This window comes from Netta rufina, assembly GCF_964035555.1.
Source record: "Netta rufina genome assembly, chromosome: 2".
Lineage (NCBI taxonomy): Eukaryota > Metazoa > Chordata > Aves > Anseriformes > Anatidae > Netta > Netta rufina.
Window position 1 is genome coordinate 78,253,153 of NC_140124.1, and position 15,632 is coordinate 78,268,784.

The following is a 15,632-nucleotide window of genomic DNA, read 5'->3' on the forward strand; positions in this document are numbered from 1 at the left end:
GAGCACCGCCCTAAGGGGCCGGGCTCGCTGAGCCGCCATGAGCGGGGCCGGGGCGGCTGCTGGCCCCGCCGGGCGGCGGCTGCGGGCGTACACGGCCCTGCCGGTGCGGGTGGTGGAGGAGCACCAGGACGTGAGTGGGGCTGGGGGTGTGGGGGAGCCCCTCCGGAGGTGGGGGAGCCCGGGGAAGGGGAGCCCCAGCAGGACGGTGAAGCCAGCCCCAGGCGCCCCCTTAATAACAGCGTCACCTCGCTGCCCCTAAATGAAGTTTGGCACCCAGGTGGCTTCAGTTTCCCTCCCCATGCAGCCATTTCGGCACCTCTGTAAACAACTTGCAGCGTTTGCTTATAGTGGTATAAGCATAACTTTCATTACGCTTCTGGTTTGAGTTAGCTTAGCGAGGGCTATTCACGCTAAATACATGCTCTGTGTTCTCGCTATATGCGTATACGTGCATGATCTGCCATGTGAAGCATACGAGACCTTTCATCACGAAGCACCCAAAGCTTTATATAGCCCATTTCTGGTGCTGATCGGTGGGAAGGTGTTGCTAGATGCATCGCGCTATGATTAATAGTCGCAGCTGGTGCGAAGGCAGTTTTGTTCTCAGCCCAAAGCAGGAGAAAGTTAGAGGTTTTAGGCTCTTCTCCCTTCCCCCATCCCTTCCTAATCTCACAGTTTATGCAAACAATGAGATGAAACTTGGATTTAAATCGCAGAAGTTGTAGGTTGTAAAGGTAGGCCAGATTATTGCCTTTTCCCAAAGATGTTACAGTCATGGAACAAGGGTACCCTTGTTATTTTTGACCTTGTTTTATTTACTGCATAAGGAGTGGGTAAACTGAGTAATTTATATCTAGACAGGTGAAATAGAGTCCAAATTTCTGGTGATGGCCAAATTGTCCAGTTATATCCATGCAGTGTTCAGGATTTGTGATCTTAATCGGTTGTATTCCTAAAAGGTAGCTCTGCTTCTGCTTTAGCATAGAGTAATTTTGTTGCCCAGTCCCTTTACAGCCTTCACCTTCCCTGGGTAGTAGGGCTGGGATTTGCAGCTCTGGCTGGATTTGTTCTGGTAGCTGGGGCAATGTAACTGTAACTGGGCAAAGCTTTACCTCTTGCAGTTCAGTGAGATGCACTGGGAACCAGCAATCAGTGTTTTCCATTCACCACCTGACGCTGTTGCACAGCAGTTACTTGTTATGCTATAAATTGAGGAGCTGAGGTGGTTCCTATTTCCTTATTAGCATGTACCTTTGAGTGAAGACCTTTGGTAGGGGGTGAGGCTAGGTACCTGGGAAAGGTAGTATATTGCAGTTATTAAGTTATATATATATTAGGAATTAAATTCTTTATAAGCATGTGGACCTAAACATCAGCTAAAGTGTAAACAATGGCGGCATTAGTTTTCGCTCTGTATCAGTTAACTTCTAATATCTGAGTAATGAAGTGTTTTCATCTCTGCAGCACCCATACGTAATGAGTAAGTTCTATGGTATGGAAAAGGCAGCACAGGTGCCATGTTCTGCAGAAAGGGGAAGATAAGTTAGAAATGGAATAAAAGAAAAGCCTGGTCATTCAGTTGAATGATTAGTGAGACGAGCCACTGCAAAGAAGAATTTCTATGAATAAGGAGAGGATAGAGCTGTGATTTTCTAGTAGCTTCTCATCTATAGAGCTCTTAGGCTCAGTATTTGCAGCTCATGAGCAGCCTTGTTGCTGGAATTGTTTCTCCTTTGTATTGTTTTTTGTCTTCTCCTCCTTCCAATACGTAACCCAAATTCTAAGAGAGTAAGAGCGAGACAAATGTTTTTGCTGATAAAGCTGTTGTGTTTATCATTTCAGGGATTGCAGTAGAATTATTTTTGTTCCTGTTCTTTTAGGTGCTGCCTTTCATCTATCGTGCCATTGGTTCAAAGCATCTTCCTGCTAGTAACATTAGCTTTGTTCACCTTGATTCCCATCCAGACCTCCTTATCCCTGTGAATATGCCTGCAGACACTGTATTTGACAAAGAAGTGCTCTTTAGGTAAGTCCTACATACTGCATCAGAACACTTTAACTCCACTTCTTGCTGCATTTGGTTTGCAGACCTGTATGTGAAGTATGAACAAAAAATGTATAAATAATCCTTGAGCTGTATTCTTTTGTCTTTTCACTTTTATTCAGAACTAAATGATTTTGCGTGGAAGAAGTTATGTTTGTTTTATGAATGTGATCAAACATTTATGTTACGTGTCCAGGAGGTGTAAGATGTATGAATTGACTTTGTTTAGTTGTTTAGTAATATATCATGTTATTAAACCAGATGGCTCCCCTGGCTAACAGGACAGCATTTTGAGTGGATGCTTTTCACCTGGAGAGCTGTGGTATTAGAACAGCTTTTCTCTCTTCATGCTGAAAAATTGACTGAGAGTGAAATAACATCTGCACTGACAAGATACAAATGTGAAGTTGAAAAAGTTAATTAAGACTAGTGTTTTTCCCCAATTTCTTGTGTAGGCAAAAAAAACACACAATGATCTGTGTTCTTGTCTTTTTCTTCCTGTTTTAAAATAAATATTGATTGTTCCAGTGTTATGGTGATACACAACAGTGACAAGAATGACATAAATAGTATATTAGCAATTGTATCACTCTGCCTATAGTCTGTATTTGTCGTTGTTGTTGTTGGATGAATAAGAAGCCTTGTGGGCTGCATCATACACCCAAACATTTTGTAAGTTTTGGTTAACTCACTTTCACTACTGAGGTTATATTTGAAGTCTACTTAGAGCAATTTACAATAAAACGCTCCCTTGAGCTCTGTTCAGAATAGCATTGATGATGCACTTTCTCTCTGTCAGATGTATCAATAGAGAGAAGGACAAGTCCACATAGTTGATAATCAAAGTACCATGCTAAAAGTGAAGCTGACTATACTTCCTAATAATTTTTTTTTAGTTTTACTACAGACATTTTTGATTCTTCTTATAAATCAATATTTGTTGTTTTTCTTTTCTTGTTTTAATTTCTGATGATTTGCATGGGGGCTTTCAAGATGTGGAATGTATTTGCGCTGTTCTTGACCATGTTTTCCTTGCAAGAAAAGTAAGTATTATCCCTGGTCTTTCCTTCTTCATTACAGTGAATTAAGTATTGAGAACTGGATTATGCCCGCTGTTTATGCTGGCCATATTTCTCAAGTTCTGTGGCTTCACCCACCATGGGCTCAGCAGATCTCAGAGGGAAAACACAATTTTTTAGTTGGGAAAGACATATCAACAACTACAATCAGGTAAGTTGTCTGCTATCATATGTTGGTAATATAAAAGACATGTAGTTTTAATTGACCTTTTTTATATTTCTTGGATAAAAGTAGTGATACATCTGTTTTTCGCAATGAAAAATACAATCTATATTTGTGAGTTCTTTAGGACCTAATGTGACTATATGTTTTAATGGGTACAGTTTAAGATGTGCCTTGTAGTCTCTTTACTAATATGTAATTCAAGCTATTCCCCTTGTCCATCACATGCTTCAACCTAACTAATTTCCGTAGCAGTCCTCTGTTAGATCCTCTTCTGTTTGTTGACATCTCTCATGTCCTGTGGGCCCAAACCTTGGCAGACTATGTACAATGTGACCTCACCAGTGCTGAACACAAAGAGAAAGAAGTCTCTTCTCTTGGCATTTTGGCTAGTACAGAGAAATTTTGTCTAGTACAGATAAATTAATGAGTAGTCTTCACTGTAGGGGTGTACAGCTTGGTCATGCGTAATTTGCTTCCTACTGTGACTGCCCAGTCCTCCTCTGTAGCACCTTGCTGGTCTGTGCCAACCTGCTACTGCCACATGGCGTTTTTCTGTCTCAGATGTGGGACCTTTCATTTCTCTTGAAATTAATGAGATGTTTGTAGGTTGTTCCTGTAGGCTGTCTACATCCCTCAGGAGGCCAACAATGGGGAACTAAACTTCTGCTGTTCGTAAAATTATCTGTCTGTGGTTGATGGATGGTGGTACCCTGTAATTGGCAAGGTCTTAATACAAGTGAACAGAAATTCACTTCTTTCAAGGTTTTTTCAGTCTGAATTTGTTACGTAAGGCTTAATGTGCTGAAATATAGCTTGAAAATAATATTCTATACACTTCCAATCTAGGTGGAGTTTTTATTTTGATTATTTGTTGTTGTTTTTAAATTAAGTGGATATGTAGCTATTAATCCTTGTTACCTGCTCTCCTTACACCTAGAATAAGGAATCATATGTCAGAGGTAGAGAAAAGTTAAACACTAATTAATGCATAATATTTTACTTATAATAAAGTAAATTATATCCATGGATTTCACAGCAGTTCTCAAACGTAACTAAAATAGATTTTCTAAAGAAAAAAGGCAACCTAAGGCAAAACATCCAGTGCTTTGCAGACTTATATGCCGTAACATTGACAGTATCTTGTTAAATTCTTGATGTAAGATATAATTGAACGTCAAACTAATCTTAGTAGCACATAATATAGAATATATCTTTCTCTACCTATTAGAAGCCTTGTAGGGCTATCAAAAAAATTCCAGAATTCTAATGTAGTGATTCAGCATTGAAGAGGTAAATATAATTTCCAGGTGTTTAAATGGCAATTAAAATAAATAACTTTGTATATGCAGTTTTATTGGCTTTGTTACCCATCAAACATCTATTCATTTTTCTCAAGATGCCTTAAATGCATGTTTTTTTGCTAAGTTCTTTGCAAAGTTCTGTATTAACTTCGAGTTGCTGTCAATTGTAGGGTTACAGGTACAGATGATTACTTTTTAAGTGATGGTCTTTATGTCCCTGCTGATCAGCTAGAAAACCAGAAGTCTTTAAATTTACATGTCGTTCTCATTAATCCTACGGAAACATCAAACAACCAGGAAGAAAATGGCGAAGTAATATCCGCTAAGAGACTGAAGCTAAATACAGATGACACAGCACACACTGTTGCTGCCTCTTCATCAGTGACTTCCGGTAACCTTGATCACAGCTCCTCAAATGTGAAGAACAAGGAAATACAAAATGCAAGTGCCCTGAACAGGGCAGAATGTTCATCTTCAAGCTCTCCCAGAAATGACGAATGCCCAATAAGGGAGGTTGCTAAAAATATCTGCCAAGTTCTTCAGAAAGGAGATGCATTTGTTTTAGACATTGACTTAGATTTTTTTTCAGTTAAGAATCCATTCAAAGAAATGTACACACAGGTAAGCATGACAATGGAGAGTCCTCTTACCATTCATAGAAGAGGACTAGTCCTCATAGTGCTTAGTGTCTATGGAGAAACTGTCATCTAATTTAAATTAGCAGATCAGCAGAATCATGATTAATGAATCACACTAATACTTGAAGAGAGACAGTTTAAGGGAGTGCATATTCCAAAGAAGTACAATAACCTAATAGAGCTAGGACCTTACATTTGAAATAGGTGTAGAGAAAACATTCAGGCTTAGAGTTAATGTGGCATGCTCCTGCTTGTTGTGTGGGCAATAAAAGCTGCTTGGATTTCCAAAGTTCATGTCCCAAGTACCCAAAGCAGGATTGATTAATCAGGGAGTGGTGGCAGACTGTATTTCTCACCCCTTCCAGTAGTATGCCACAATGGTACCCCGAGACTGCCTTTCCAAAAGATCTGGTGGCATTGATTATTCAGAGTGGTAACTCCTCTTGATGAGAGGCTGTGATTTATTTCCTTTGTCTGGACTGCTGAGTGTAACGATGAGCAAGCAGCTGTTTCTGATGTTGTGGCTCTGAGCTTAAGACTCTGCACCATATTCAATGTATAGCTTGTGGGCACAGAACTTACCTCACTTGTGTGATGTTGTAAATATGTAGACCTTCAGCTGTGTCAAGCAGTTAGGAGTTTTTCTTTATGTGAACAGGCTTTTTAGGAACTAACTCATCTGCCCTGAAAACTGTGTGCAGCATTTGGGCTTAAAAATTTACTGCAATGTTATGATTGTTTCTAGTGATTAAAACTCTTCTTAACGCTACTTTAACTTCAGTCTGTTCTGGAGAACACTGACATCTTTGAGTTTCAGCTAGAGTACTGCTTCCTTGTTCAGTGTATAGAAGTGAATGCAGTGTCCCTGACCTTTGTTAGTTTCTGACATCCAGTATTTACAATCCTGGTACCTTCAGAAAATAAGCAATCCCAATCATTCTGAATCACAGAAATGTAAGACAAAGTGGAAGCACCACAGGGGTCTTGTCATGTAAGAATACCCTCTTAGGGCTTACAATACATTCTTCATAAAGCCATAGAGGAGTCTTACTGGGTTTTGTTTATTTGGGGGTGGGGGCGGATTTTTTTTCTTGTGCTGAGGTAAGTTCTCAGCTCTAGGAACCACTTTTGGAAGTGGAGTTGCACAGAGCACCCAGTATTACCTTTTTTGATAAGAATTTCATATGTGGTTAATATTTCTTAACTACGTTCCCTCTTCTGTAAAATACAGTAATTCTATCAGAAAATGTTGCTCAAGTTAACTATTGGAATATAGAAATCCAAGGAAAAGCTAAAAAGCAAGTATGTCTCACCAATTCAGAAGAGTATTCTCCTTCCACCAAAAAAAAAAACAAAAAAACAAAAAAACAAAAAAACACCAAAACACTAAAATCCAAAACAGTGCACTAAAGATGCTTTACATTTTTGTAAAATTTATGGTCTCTTAGTCTACCCTTTCTTTCTCCTGAAAAATTCCTGTGTTCACCTTTTCAATGCTGTTAAGTAAATGAGATGTTTATTGTTTAAAGAAACTTGAATATTATCAAGGAGTAGGGCTGACAAGCCCCTGTTACTAGTGAACTACTTGTTCAACCAGCCTAAAACCTTTACCTGTGTGTTTTTCCTTTAAAATCCTACTTATTTATCAGTCTTATTCATCAATTTATTGGGACATCAGTTCAGCAAAATAGATACACAGCTTCAGAGACTGGTTAATTAACAGAACTTGTAAATATGTAATTTATACAGCTGTGTTACTGAAGTCAGGTTTAAAGCTCAGCTGTTTCAAAAATGCTTGGCTGAGGCTGTGAAGTAGTGCTCTCACAGCATCTTCCTCACCTGCGTTTACAGGGAGTTGTCTGTGTTACTGGTGTAGAGAAGCTACCTTGAAGTGTGGGTGTTGTGTGTGTTTGTTTTTTGTTTTGTTTTTTTTTTTTAATACAGATGGCTTTGAAGTTCCTGGTTGTCATTTGATGAGACTAATATTCTCCCCTTTTTCTTTTTTGAAGACAGAGTATGAGCTCTTACAAGAGTTGTACAACTTCAAGAAGCCTCATAAAGATGCAACAGAGGTAAGGCATTTCCTTGTGGGATACGTTATGTGGGAATGATTCTTTTGATTTATGCAGTAAAAATGAATTATGAGAAGGAAAGAACCTATGAAAGGTGCTTAATGAAGTGGTTTCCAATTAAGCTATGCAACATGCTGAATACTAATCAGAAGTGTCTTAGGAATTTTTTTATGTTAAATATGTAACCATGTAAATATTTAGCATGAGAGTAAACACTAATTTCTGTAAACAAATGGTAATTGGCAAGATAGAAATGAAAATACGGTAAGTCATCTGCAGTCTCTCAAGGTGCAATGTTTTTTTTCTCCCTTTAGGGTCTCCTTCTCCTTGCCCTAGTTGTTCTTCCTTGAGAGTGAAAGTAGTGCTAAATGCCTAATTGATATTTTATGTATTTATTTAGACATGGAAGGGCTAGTATTGTGCCACTAGTGCTAAGTGCCTAATTGATATTTTATGTATTTATTTAGATGTGGAAGGGCTAGTATCGTGCCACTGCAGTGTACTTCTCTTTGTATGTGTTGGGTGTTTCTGAATCGTGGAAACATACACCTGCTGCAGCTGCCAAACGTTTATTTAGCCCTGAGCCTAAACCATGTAAAGAGTCATATTAGTGGTCATTATACCACATAATTTCTAAACAAGAGCTTAGCTTTGCTTTTGTAATCATCTGAAGGCTTTTACAGATGATTATAAAAGAGAAATTTTACAGAGAGAGTCAATACATATAATAATCCGAGATTAATAAATCTTAATTTGTATGTATAAAGAAATGGAGATGTCAAATTGGTTTTCAAGTTTCTTAGTCAATCTGCAAGACTGTGGTGAAAACAGGTACCTACTTAAAAGGTATGGAAATGTGGTAGGGGAAAAGGATTGTGATTAAGTTCACAATGTGATTTCAGGGCATGACACATTTATTTAAGACCACAGATTTATTGGAGGCAATTGAAGTAGTTAGCAGAAAGTGAGTAGTAGGTACAGAACTTAATGTAAGACCAGATCTATGGATTGGTTTGTAGTGAGACAACTAACTTAAAGGGTCCAAATGCAGAAAACTAGAGAAATCAGAGTTTTTCCAGGACTCAAAAGTATTCTAGATGTCTTGTCTCTGAAAATCTGTTAGTTATTCCAAAGTACAACTAGATATGTATTTCTATCATAGTGCAAGGTAAGTTAATGGGGCTTCTGTTTTCCTCTTTTTTTTTTTTCCAATACAGATAGAGATTGGATATATCTTTAAGGTTAGTTACTGGTGCTGCACAGAAAGATGTCTTATTCATCCCTCAGAAACCTGAAGGTGTATTTCATGAATAGCTGATACCCTCAGCTGTTCTTAATTTAGCCTGAAGCTGACAACACTAGCCAAAAGAAGCAGCATCTGTTACATGGTAGTCAGCAGCATCCTAAGAGGAACAACTGTTCTTAATTCATAGCCATTTATACCAATGTGCTTTGTAACTTTCCTTCACGCAGCGCTGCACTGAGTCTCTTTTACAATAAATGTGCTAAACGTTGCTTTTCATTTGATATGCTATATAGGGCCTCCCTCTGCAAATACTTATATGCACAACTTGTATGCATGTGCATTTGTAGCCTTGCTTATTCCAAGAAGATTGCCTCTTCATGTATTATGAACATTTTAAGAAAGTGCATAAACTTTATAATAAAAAATAAATACAATTTATTTGCTCTTATGTTTGTTCTTTGTAAATTCTACCAGAATGTAGATGCAGCTTTTTATATGCTATAGGAAAGACAGAGCAAAGAGGTGTGTTTTTCTGAAGGTACCAGTTTCTGCAGGCATTCATTCTCATGATCTTGTAAAGGTGTTCTGTAGCAATAAACTTGTTGTTTGTTTCCCCACATACACTAGATCAATTAAGCCATGATTTAGCTAGGAAAATCATTCTTGCCTCTTTTTCCTAACATGTTTTTATATGTGTATATTTAAAGGAAGGCTTGCTGGATTGTGTTGAAAACCGTGTTCATCAGCTAGAAGATCTGGAAGCAGCATTTGCAGATTTGTGTGACAATGATGATGAAGAAACCTTACAGAAGTGGGCTTCATATCCTGGGTAGGAGATCTCTAAATGGCTTAAAACCCTCCTGCCATTGGTTTATTCCCGTAGCCTTTGGAGAAGAATCTTCATGAACTGGTGACACAGTTAACAGTAAAGTGTTCTTCCTTATTCCCATCATATTGGAACTCTTCCCAGTCAGCTTATTAAGCTTAAGTAAGTTGAGATGACACAATTTCAGATAAGCCTGTTTTTGATTCCTTTAGATCAAGCTCTTTCCTGCTAATACTACTAGAATAATCTCCTCTTCTGAAAGACCTTTACCTTTCCCATACTAGTATGGGTAGGTTTTGATTTTTCTTGGATCTCATTACGTTAGCACCTTCCTTTCCCTTATCTAAGATTCAGCTGTCTATCGCCACCCCCCCACCCCCTCCCAAAAAAAAAAAAAAAGGCAATTTAGCAATTTACCAGTGCCAGTAAGGTTTCTTTCCTGCAACTGCTCCTTTCTTGGGAGCCTTTCTGGAGCACAGTAGACAAGGCTCTCGTTCCTGATCTATTGCAGAAGCAGTGCTGCAGGAGACCTCCAGATTTACCCTGGTGGGTAGTCTTGAAAAGTGTCAGAACTGCAGACGAGGTCATAGCTCTGGAAGAAGTCTTCTATTAGAATAACTCTGAAGAGGGAAAAACAGTATGTACTATAAGGCTAGTAAGCAGAGTCAAAAGGATGTGATTTCAAATGAGTTTCCTGAAAAATATGTGATAGCTATCTGTATATTTCAGTTTTAAACGGAAGAATGCTTAACATACTGTTTTTCCTAAACTTTTTCTTAAGGCCAGGAATAATAACTATAATTTAGTCTGTGTAAGACATGTCTTAGATTTACACCTAAGAACTTAAGTGTTGAGTCTTCTTAAGTTCAGTTGTCCTTAATTTCTGTAATGCAGTTGTTTAGGAACTGATTAGCCCAGCACTTTGCTAACAGAAAATGCGGGAATCTGGATGGGATCTATGCAAGGCTACCAGATTTTCTTTGCTTTTAGAAGAGCAAGTCAGACAATGCAAAAGTTAAGTCTGTCTGCAGTGCCACATGGCGAACATTTTATAAGATCAGCCTTATAGAGGCTGATTTCTGCATGAACAGAATCACAGAATCACAGAATTTCTAGGTTGGAAGAGACCTCAAGATCATCGAGTCGAACCTCTACCTAACACTAACAATCCCCACTAAACCATATCCGTAAGCTCTACGTCTAAACGTCTTTTAAAGACTTCCAGGGATGGTGACTCCACCACTTTCCTGGGCAGCCTGTTCCAATGCCTAACAACCCTTTCGGTAAAGAAGTTACCTTCAAGCAAAAGAACCTTCATGCAAATTTTGTCCTCTCTGGAGGGAAGCAAGTTTGGTGAAATTTTGTGATCGATGTGAGGCAGAACTCTCATAAAAAGCAACAAAATATTGGGGTTATACAGAAGGGCTGCTTTGGTGCTACAGAAGTCCTTGCTTTCTGTGGAAGAATGAGTGAAAGGCTGCACACATGAGTGAGTGTCCACAAAACATGTCAGTGCCATCTGCTGTGCTTCTAAATAAATGTTTTAATCTGAAAAGAAACTGAGCAAAAGACCAAGTTTTCCCTTAATAGGAAGATTATTCATTTTTGCTGTCAAATACAGCAGTTACTGCCAGACTTCTGTAACAATCAATGCAAGTATATCAAGTTAATAAAACTTTTGAGTGACAACAGCTTCTCTCTAGGTCTGCCCTGAAAGAAAGGGGAAGAGGCCTTGCAGAATAGGTATGAATAGTAGGGTTTCCTGAGACCTAGGGAAACAGCAAAATAATACTGATACTCTCCATTTTTCTTAGGTACAAGATGACATGGGCAACATAACTTCTACTTTTTTCTTTTTTTTTTTTTTAAACTTAGGTTAAATGTATCAGTTTCTAAGTTTTTACATAACTTTTTTTTTTTTTTTTTTTAACTGCAGAATGAAGCCCCTTGTTCAGCTAGTTCACAGTTTGAAAAGCAGGATGGAGAGCCCAGACTATGAAATGGTAGGTCACTGTATAAAGGAGCAGAAAGTTGGTAATTTCCAAAACATATGTTCAACAGGGAGGGAAAAAGTTATGTTTAATTTTAGACTTGACTCCTTGATTCAGTACTTCTTGGGATTTTAATAGTTTTTTTAATGTTACTGCTTAGAGCAGCTTTTTTTAAAAGCTTCTGAATTTTTATTGAATTTTTATATGAATTTTATTGAAATTTTATATGAATTTTTATTCTGCTTGTCTATATTTTATATTGTCTATATATTTATGCAACATTAATATGATATTTAGGACACTCATGTCTCAAGCTGCTTCTTTTGAAATTAGTTTTCACTTCACCAGGGTCTGTCAATATACTTTATAGAACTTAAGATACCTGCTTGTAAAAGATCAGGCCTGCCATCTTCAAGGACTGCAGCATGCTCTGAATTCATAGGAGAGGTACATTGCACTGGAGATAATGAAACAATCCTTGTAAACTCAGGATTTTATTTTTTTTTGTTTGAGTACTAGCTGGGAATAAAAAACTTACTGTCTGAAGGTGTGTAAGTTACCTCTTGGGCTAGGAATAGCAATTTAGGGATTTCTTATATAGACAAGCCATATCAATACTTTGTTTGTATGACAAGTGAAAATCTGTTAATTACAAAATGAAAATATGTTTAATTTACATGTAGGTCCATCAGGCTGGTTTGACCTGTGATTATATGGAGCTTCCCCACCATGTTAGCACGGAAGAGGAGATTGAAGGCCTCATACAATCCACTAAAGTTCTACTGAAAAACATGCCTAAGCCCACACTTGTGACAATTGCTCGGTAAGATGTGTAGATTCTTTAAAACATTCATACAGCTTTACAAAGCTAAATGATTCTATGAATATAACACTGGTTAATGTATCTTTTTTAAAAAAATCCATCTTCCATTGGAAAACTTAGTGTACTGAAAATTGAGATTTGAAAGCATTAATCATACGGCAGTGACAGTATACTGCTTAAGGGAAGGTTCTGTGCTGATGGCCAGTTTTACTAGGCTTCAGAGTGGCCAGCACAGATTTCAACAAGCAGTGAAAACATGATGACTTAATGAGTTTCAGTGCAGGCTATATAAAGCCTATGATGAGGCCTTGCGTTGCAGTGGATGTTGCAGTGGATGGCTGTCACTGAGGTTCATATTACCTTTGCTACTTCTGTTAAGCAATTTAGAGTAAAGCTATCTTGATCAACCTTGCATGGGCTGAAATTATGCCTTCTCTACTCTTGTGCTAGGATTCATTACACTATTGGTAAGATCTGTTTTCAGTGAAATTTTTAATGGAAAAAATTTTGATTAGGTGGGACAGGTTTTCGTCTAATAATCTGAAGGGTATTTATATTCTAGAAAGCTCTAATGACGTTTTGCGTAGGGTTAAAATTACTCTTCCAGGACTGTAAAGGAATTATTTGGGAGAACAGAATGGAGTTGGGGTCAATGTACTACCCTATCCTGGGAGAACTTAATTTGAAGACCACAGTGTAACTCTTAACTAATTATTGCAACTTACTCACTTGAAGAATACCATGTGTGCCCTATAAGTACAGGCAGCAACACTAGGATCTGACACGAAATAGTTTGTGTCAACAACAAATACCTACAACAAAAGAAAGCTGTATTTTCTGTGCCAGCCACAGAATTGTTATGCACTTTTGCAGAGGAAATAGAGAATCTGACAGATCTAAAATACTAGAAGCGTAGCTTTTTTTTTTTTTTTTACCAGCATCTGTTTGTGGTAAATATTGTTATCCCAGGAATTACACAGATTATTATTTTTTTTAATTTTCCTACCCATTTTAACTAGTAGCAATTGAATTTTTCAATCTACCTGTCCACCAGTACTTTCCAACAGTACTAATCCAAATAATTGGATTATTTGCTTGAATTCTGATTGGCAACATGTTGTGTTAGAGTTGGAAGTTGTGTTTCTGATCATCTGTGGGCTTTCTGTTCAACTTCAGGCAAATTGCAGTTGTTGAAAGCAGAGAGGAAAAGCACAGTAGTATGCTTTGAAAAGATACTGGGAGGCAGAACTTTTCATGCTTTGAAAGTAACTTCAACACCCTGGATACAAAGCATTACAAGAATACAAATTAATTTATACTCCCTCATTGTTTTATTCAAATCTTTGTTACAGATCAAGTTTGGACGACTATTGCCCTTCTGAGCAGGTTGACATCATTCAAGAGAAGGTTCTCAATTTACTAGGTTTGGTGTATGGCACTCTGGATGTGCGCTTAGATTACTCAACCAACTCCTCTTTGTGACATTTCTTCATATATTGCTTTCCAATGCAGTAGATTAATTTAAATTGCGTATTTGCTGTGGTTGCAGGGGAAAAAACACACTTATTTCAGCAGATGGCACTAGAACCCAAGCTGACCAAGAGCTAGGTTTAAGTTGCACTGCTTTCAGTCGGCTGTATCTGAACTGTTACCCATTTCTTTTGATTGTTATTTTTACTGTCTTGCTTATTTTAAAAATTGGTTCAAAAGAAACTGTTTGTCCACAGAATGTACTTTCTCCACCTGATTTCTTGAAGTGTGTGTAAAAAAAAAAAAAAAAAAAATCTAAAAATAAATAGATTGCTTTTATAAACTTAAACTTTTTGGTGTTCCTGAGTTGCATTCTATTCTTTTAAGAGTTACCTCAGTAGTGCCAATAAGACCTTGCGTTTGCATAGTGATCTTTCCTAAGTGCTGTACTTCAGCACTCCCCTCACATTTTCAAGAGCAGTTTATGGCTTCTGCCCATCCACAGAATATTATTTGTATTTATAATCTGCATTAATATTGTCTCTTTACCTTAGAGTATTTCTTTGGTGACTCGGATAATGTTCCTGAAATGCAGACATTGAATTTTTATTTTTAAAGATACTTTTTAATACATAAAAATAACATATGTGTGTGCATGCTTTTATTTACTGAATCCTGCAAGGAACTGAATTGATGTTTTCTTCAGGAAACAAAAATTTAACTTCACTGAAGTACAGAGCCTTCTGTACCAGGCTTTCACTCATTTCATTTCCCACTTGGAAAGTAAGTTTTAGAACTATTTAATATGCAAAGCAATCTAATTCTAGAGAAAACTGATACTTCAGGAACAACAACAACAATAACAAAAGAAGAGGATTGTTTTGGAAATGAAGCTGAAATGGGAAAGAAAATACCACCTAGATTATTGTGCTTTTTTTGTGAATAAATTCTGCTTGTAACTTTTCTGAAATAGTTAATTCATAAGCACTAATAGTTTTGCTCTACAGTGACTTCATCTACTTTTACAGGTTTTTTGTACTATTTCTGTTGTTGACACAAATGACTAGATTGTGAATACTTAATAGAAGAAATATTTTAAAACAATAAGTTCCATGACTACAGCACCTTTTTTCTTCTTTATGAGTTCTGTCACAAAGACACCTAATCTTGGATCCAAGCTTCTTAGTACTTCATGAATTACAGAGCATATATATTGTGTACAGAAATAAAGTGGAGTAATTTCATGTACTGCTTGTGCAGAGAGGATTGTGTGTGTGTGTAAGAGATGCTCTTTGCTGGGCTTTGGGTAAGGTTGTAAAGAACTAAAAAAGCATTGAAATGTAGGTGCTGGGGTACATCCCTGCTACAGTGTACTATGAGCCCCAGAGAGGTGCTGTAGCACAGTTCTGCCTGGGTGCCTGACACGATTCTTCCACAGGGTCCCCCAAAAGAAGCAGCAGCACATTGGCCTGGGCTAGGCCCTGCCAACTATCAGCCTGGGGCTGCCTTGTACCGGCTCCAGCAGGGTATGGCTGGGCCCAGCAGCCAAGATGCCAGTGCCTTGCCTTGGGGACAGCCTGGGGAAGAAAGGAGGGCACATGTATTTTGTATTTATTTTGGCCTCCAAAGAGCTTTTTCTGCCTCATTTTCTCCCCTCCATCCTGTAGAGGAGGGGCTGGATGGGCACCTGGCAGCCATCCCAGCTAGCCCACCACAATGCTCAGGCTTGCTGTAGACTGTCTCTGAGCTTTTGAGCAGTCCTGTATTGCAGGATTGGGTGTGACCTATGGGAGTCGACTCAAGTTCTGAAACGGTTAAGATGGGTACAAGCTGTAGCCCAGGTTGTTGGGAGTCATAACCTGGGGGAAGAATATAAACTCCACAAAACTGGTGTTCAGCATGGTAAACATAACCAGGTTACAAGTGACACTTAGAAGCCTTTTCCCTGAAATGATTAAAATGAACAAAATTAAGAA

At 38.0% G+C, this 15,632-nt stretch overlaps 1 protein-coding gene across 1 annotated transcript; it reads left to right on the forward strand.

The window, feature by feature from the left end:
- Positions 1 to 7: 7 nt before the first annotated feature.
- LOC311222461 (UPF0489 protein C5orf22 homolog) lies at positions 8 to 14,841 on the forward strand. The gene is made up of 9 exons (XM_084306769.1): positions 8 to 130; positions 1,881 to 2,026; positions 3,125 to 3,274; positions 4,761 to 5,211; positions 7,238 to 7,300; positions 9,254 to 9,375; positions 11,309 to 11,375; positions 12,047 to 12,186; positions 13,539 to 14,841. Exons 1-9 carry the CDS (start codon positions 38 to 40, stop codon positions 13,666 to 13,668), a joined length of 1,362 nt encoding a protein of 453 aa, XP_084162895.1. The 5' UTR covers positions 8 to 37; the 3' UTR covers positions 13,669 to 14,841.
- Positions 14,842 to 15,632: the final 791 nt, after the last annotated feature.

Bases quoted from the DNA above. Each gene is read 5' to 3' on its own strand.
- LOC311222461 (XM_084306769.1), top strand. From the start codon at position 38: ATGAGCGGGGCCGGGGCGGCTGCTGGCCCCGCCGGGCGGCGGCTGCGG. The intron at 5,212-7,237 runs GTAAGCATGACA...TCTTTTTTGAAG, and splicing joins TCAAAGAAATGTACACACAG to ACAGAGTATGAGCTCTTACA. The intron at 7,301-9,253 runs GTAAGGCATTTC...GTATATTTAAAG, and splicing joins CTCATAAAGATGCAACAGAG to GAAGGCTTGCTGGATTGTGT.